Genomic DNA, 6,000 nt, shown 5'->3' on the forward strand with positions numbered 1-6,000 from the left:
AAAAACTTCATGGGAACTGGAATAAAATTCTAAGTTTATTTTTGCAGAAAAAATTTCAAATCCATCCATAGTTTGTTCATAATATGTATTTTGTGGGAATTTTTAAAGACCCCTCATATTCAGTGGGCGTGGCCAGGTCAGCCATTGGTGTGTGGGCTCAGCCAGTGCTTAAGGAGCACTGTCCTGTCACCTCCTGTCACCCAGGGGCCACCATGCACATACAGGGTGCCCCACGTGGACCAGAGGCCGTCATCCAGAGGGCAAGAAAAAGAAACCCTGAAGGTTTCCTCAGGGCCAGTTCTCTTGGACTCCTTGTGTTAATATAGAGTAGCATTTTTAAAATGATTTTGTTATTTATTTGAGAGGCAGAGTTACAGACACAGAGAGAGGTCTTCCATCCGTTGGTTCACTGCCCAAACAGCCACAATGGCCAGAGCTGGGCTGATCAGAAACCAGGAGCCAGGAGCTTTCTCTGGGTCTCCCATGCAGGTGCAGAGGCCCAAGCACTTGGGCCATCTTCCACTGCTTTCCCAGGCCACAGCAGAGAGCTGGAAGAGGAGCAGCAGGGACACAAACTGGCGCCCATATGGGATGCTGGGGCCACAGGCAGAGGCTTTGCCTAGTATGCCATGGCGCGGGCCCCAGAGTACTTTTCTGTATGCACACTTCATTCCCAAATGTTTGATTGGCTCTTGTTATCTAGTGCTTAAACTAAACTGTTGAACCCCTGGCCAGATAGCAACTGGAATGAAACAAAAGCTTCTTGGTATTGAGAAAATTACAACCAGAAGTGAGGGCTGATAGCGATTCTGGAGGAGGCTGTAGCTCAGGGCAGCTGCCAAACAAACGCAGTGGCTCTGCATAGCCCTGGGCCTCGCTGTGCTTATTTGTAAAGCAGACCAACTGGCTCCAGGGTTTGAGAGAAGGCGCCTGGTTCTGGAGAGGAGAATGCACAGCTCCTGGGAACAGATGAGTGTATTGAATGTATGCTCCTGGGGCAGCACTGACACTGACGGCCCAGGGAAGCCTGGCACCCAGTGTCTTCTCATTTTTGTGTTGTCCCACCTGTGAGACATCCATCATATCTACTTTGCAAGGTCGCCAGGAGGATTCACTCATAACAAACATAGATCTTCAGACGTGCCCTGCACTGCTGAAAAAGTAACTCATTCTATTGTTTGTTTATTTGCCTGTTGTTTTTTTTTCCCCCAGCCACCAGAAGAGATCTACTCAATTGGGGATACAGTTTTAATTCATTTTCACACCGATGACACCATCAACAAGAAAGGATTTCATGTAAGATACAAAAGCATCCGCTATCCAGAAACCTCTCATACCAAAAATTAACAGCAGAAACTGCTGTCCGAACTTAAAGGGATGTGCAGAATGCAGAGAAAACGTATTTTTTTTCTTTGTTAAAAAACTGAAGATATTAGCACAAATGTTTTATATAATGAGTTTCAACAATGGAAAACTTTTAAGACCAGGATCCTCTCTTTATTCAAAGAGAAGTTCCCATCAACGCGAATCAGCCGTGCAAGGGTGTTTGAACTCCATGCTCGATGGTGTTGACAAAGCTGGCGAGAGGACCTCCCAGGCTTCGAGGAAGACTGAAGCTTGAAACAGGCGCCCCACAAGTCAGACAGCTCATCCAGGGGCTGTGACCCTGCGGAGTGCTCTCTCTGACCTGCGCTCAAGATTTGGGGGGCACAAAGTGGCCTCGCTGGTCATAAACTGGAAACCCCCCTTCTTGTGTCTTGGGATAATTGCTTTGACTTTGTATCTCGGATACCATATAAACCAGATCCGTCTAAGGTGATGTGAGATGGGAGTCTTTGAAGGGTGGTGTGTATTTGTGTGTGTACACTTGTGTGTGTATGTGTGTGCGTGTGTGTGTGTGTATTCTGTGATGTTTGGAAACTGGAATACTTCAGCTTCATAATTTTCATTTGCAGGCCAACTTAACCTCTTTGAAACACAAATGATCTTGAAACCACTTCATTGTACTTACATTCGGACAAATTTGAAAAACCTGTAGTGTCTGTTGTTGCAGTTAAACTCTTGCCATTATTTGTTCAAGTGCTGGAGATGGACAGCTAATTGTTACTTCAGTTCTTTCTACGGAAGTGTTGCCTTTTCACACCAAATCCAAGAAGCCTGTAATGTCTTACGAACCTTACAACAAAACCCCCACGCGGTGTGCTGGATGGTTCATACTCAAGGTATTACTGCTGCTATTGTCCTTTTCTTGTTATTAGTCTTCTTATTGTAGTTATTATTGGTTCACGATGTTACGGTTAGTGTATATAAACAAAATGAAATGAAGCAAGGACGAGGACGTAGGCCTTAAGAGAACTGAAGGATCTCTCACTGTTTCTTTTCCTCTTCTGGCATTCAGTTAAAAAAAAAAAAAGATGCAATGTTATGAAAAAAAAAAAAAAAAAGGATTTGTTGCTGAAAGACTTCCTATGGTGCTATTCCAAGAAATATTTTTTAAACAAGTTTTTGACCTTTGAGCCAACCACCTGTAGACTGGGAGTGCGTCCCTGTGTCTGGCTGTTGGCATCTGAAGACGGAAGACTTGCTAATTTTATCAAGAGTGCATCATTGCCAGGGCAGCCCTTGTCCTGTGGAACAACTACTTATAATGCCTTAGAATTCTTGCACATGATTGAACGGATCCTCCTAGAGAGAAGTCTTTTTGAAATGTTGAACATAACCATACACATTCTTCAGTAGCTCTCTGAGAAAGATCCGCTTCTGTGACCGAAACACATTGGATATAAATATGGTGACTTGCTTTTACTGTAGAAAATGTAATTTTAGAATGAATTTTCTGCTTTAAAGCTATGCGTGCTTTTAATATTTATGTATATGTGAGATTGTCTGAGTGAGTGAAGCTACCAAAAAATGAAAATAATGAGTAGTTGAAAAGTTAAATGTATGTGCCAAGTTCTACTAGAATCCTGTATGAAATAGCACCTTTCTTAGGTTTCATGGACAAATAATGGGAACTTCTAATTCTTATCAGTCCCATTAAAGAAAGGCTTTTCCTTTAGAAAAACTCTATTTTGATATTTTTGATGTTGATGGAAATCGCTATTTATGAAGTAGCTTTGTTTCTATTACCTGTCCATGAACACTCAACATATACCAATTTTAATAAAATTGGGTATAGAATTATTTCTTCATTTTTACAAAATTAAACTATACACATAGATGTAGCTTATTTGTTTTTCTCTCTTTGTTGCCCTGAAAAATCTTTTCTTCCTTACAAATTGTAAAATGTAAATACATTTTTTAAAACCAGTGTTTTGATTTTATTGAAAGTTACTTCCAAGTGTAGAACTATTGCCTGCAATGTAGATGAGCCTCTTAGTGGAGCTGATTTATTCCAGTGACTTCTTCCATATTTTTTTCCTCTAATCTCCGATTAGCCAAAAATATGCCAGGAATGGGGAAGAGAGGAGAAGAATACCTTAACACTTTTAGGGATACACACTTCTCTTAGCCCTGTGGTAGGCATACGCATTAGTTCTTTGTGAACGCCATGCTACCCTTTGGGGCTGTGGCAATGTTCTCACTTTGTAGTTCAGGACTGAGGCTTAGTGAAGGTAGGTAGCCTCCCCAGGGTCACAGTGTAATGCTAAATTTTGAAACCCGGCTTGTTTGATATCAAAGTCTGTGTTTGTTCTAGAAAATGTAGTGGAATCAATCTTGACATATATAAATTGTGGGTTTTTTTTTAAGATAAAACTTTTCCACATAAAGTAAATTTTAGGGATGAATTACAGTAAAAACCTTCAGGATAAAAATATCGTTCCTTTCAGGGACAGCATGAGAATTAGAATTTCAAATGTAGTTATCTTTAAGAACCAGAAGTAGCACTAGAGACTAAAGAAACAAATTCTAGTTTGGAGTTAGTATGGGTCTTTTGTTAGGATAAATGTGTTAAGTTATTTTCCCTGGCATGGTAAGGGAAACGCGCTGTTCTGTTTTGGGAAAGTGTTCTGCTAGTCCAGTTGATAAGCTGTTAGGCTACAGTGAGCTGTGCTCCACACACCCAGGAAAATTAAAGAAAATATTTAGAAGACACATAGAGACGCTCTCAGAAATTTAGTTCTTTGACGTGAACATTCATTTTTATTGTATCTTATGTCAGATATCAGTTTATTGTGTATTATTTTTATATTAATTCAACGTTTTCCTTAAATGTGTTAATACAAATGGCTTTGTTATGGTTTTGTTAATAATTGTTAGTTACTGTTCTAGGCATTTTATTAAATTAATTTTGTAAGTTATTTTCAACCCCTACATCAGTATATGGCTGTGCTTTGTCTTCGCCAAAGTTCCTAACTCTTAGACTCCTCACTGATAATACACAGGGAAAAACTGTTCTCACTATTATATTATTTTTAAAAGTCCATTTTGAAAATAAATCTACGTTATTAAGGAGTTTATCATTTTATGACTGCACAATGGAGTGTTTTAAAGAAATGGGGGGAAAGCAGTCATTATATTTCCAAAGTCTGCAAATATTTCATACCTCTATTGGCTGGAGTTTTGCCCTCTGGGACTAATTTTAATATGTCGTAGTATCCGGCTCAAATTCTGTTAAATTGTATTGAAATGCCTTAGTCTCTTTTTGTTGGTTTCTACTACTCTGTATTTTTTATAGGGTAAACTTCAAATACCAAATTTTGTTCTTGTTCTCATGTAGAAAATCCCTAAAAACATCTAACAACTCATTTTGTTCTTCATGAGGTTAACAATTATTATTATTTTTAACCAAGAAACATGCAATTAGGTTAAACAGAACTATCACCATTTGTGACATTAAAAATAACATTTACTTTAACTATTCTCAAAATGTTTAGAAACTTTTTAGTGAAAATGGGAATGAGACTTGCTTTTTGGAAAATCTTTGATACCAACGGGAGATTAATAGGAGAAATAATTGCTTCCCAAGGACTGTAGTTTCAATGGCAGCATTGCTTTCTCGTTCTACAGCAACAAACATGTACCATGAACTTACCAGGAAAACACGGGGTCTGTGGATGAACTGAAGCTCTTTATGCTTCAATGTGTAGGAAATGACTGCCAATGAATATTTAGCTGTTAGTGTCCTTGTTAGAAAATGTACACACTTTGTCATTACAATGTTCAGGAAGGAAGTGATGGGTTTCTAGCTTTGATGCAGTTTATTGTAGTGGAATTAGTTTCCCAACTTTGTTCTGATGTCTGCTGTTTTCACCGTGCAGGTTTCAACCTGCCTACCTTTCACTCAGGCTGGTGCATTGAACCTGACCATGGGATTCCAGTTGCAACCATGACACCCCACTGCAGGGACCAATGAAACATGATTCCAGAGCTATTATTAAGGCCCAAACACATCTCACTACATATAACCTGTCTCATGCACTATCTTAAATAAAAAATGAGTACAATAGGATATCAATTTCTAATTTTAAAAGACTAGATGGAAATGTATCTGGATTAAAAAAAAAAAACACACACACACACACACAAAAAAAAAACAATCAAAAAGAGAAGCCCTAAGAAACGCATGTTGCTTGAGGCATGCCTGTAGTTAGAAGGCCCTGGAAGCAGGAATCAGTTCACCATTCCTCCTAGAGCATAGCTGTCTCAGTAAGTAATGGAATTGTGTTATTCTGGTTATTTCTATAGGAAACCAAACTAAACATTTCACCAGTCCCTCTGACATCACCCAGTTCCATGAATTTTCCCCAACTATCAAATTTTCAGAGCAAACTTGCATCTTACACAAAAATAGTAATGGAAGTTCTGCAAAATAATTCTCCCATTTAAACATGTGCTCAATGCTTCCATGTACAAATGCTTGAAAAACAGGCTCAGTGGTGTTTTATTGGATAACATAGGATGGTCCTATGAATCCTTTAATTCTACAATCAATCAAAGACCAGAAATGGAAAATTTCTTATCTGTGAATGCTCTAAGATTTTTTAGAAGAACACTTGT

General features: G+C 38.9%; 1 protein-coding gene across 3 annotated transcripts in view; it reads left to right on the forward strand.

The window, feature by feature from the left end:
* Positions 1 to 4,314, forward strand: part of TLL1 (tolloid like 1) — a 231,823-nt gene extending 227,509 nt beyond the window's left edge. For 2 of the 3 annotated variants that reach the window (XM_089301979.1, XM_089301980.1), the window contains one exon: positions 1,213 to 4,314. In XM_089301979.1, the coding sequence (XP_089158105.1) occupies positions 1,213 to 1,347 (135 nt within the window). In that variant the 3' untranslated portion in view covers positions 1,348 to 4,314. The remainder of the gene's footprint in view (positions 1 to 1,212) is intronic. The other variant, XR_016211612.1, reaches the window with a different exon arrangement.
* Positions 4,315 to 6,000: the final 1,686 nt, after the last annotated feature.

Source organism: Oryctolagus cuniculus, chromosome 8, assembly GCF_051225735.1.
Source record: "Oryctolagus cuniculus isolate XC-2025 breed Fujian yellow rabbit chromosome 8, ASM5122573v1, whole genome shotgun sequence".
NCBI classification, from domain to species: Eukaryota; Metazoa; Chordata; class Mammalia; order Lagomorpha; family Leporidae; genus Oryctolagus; species Oryctolagus cuniculus.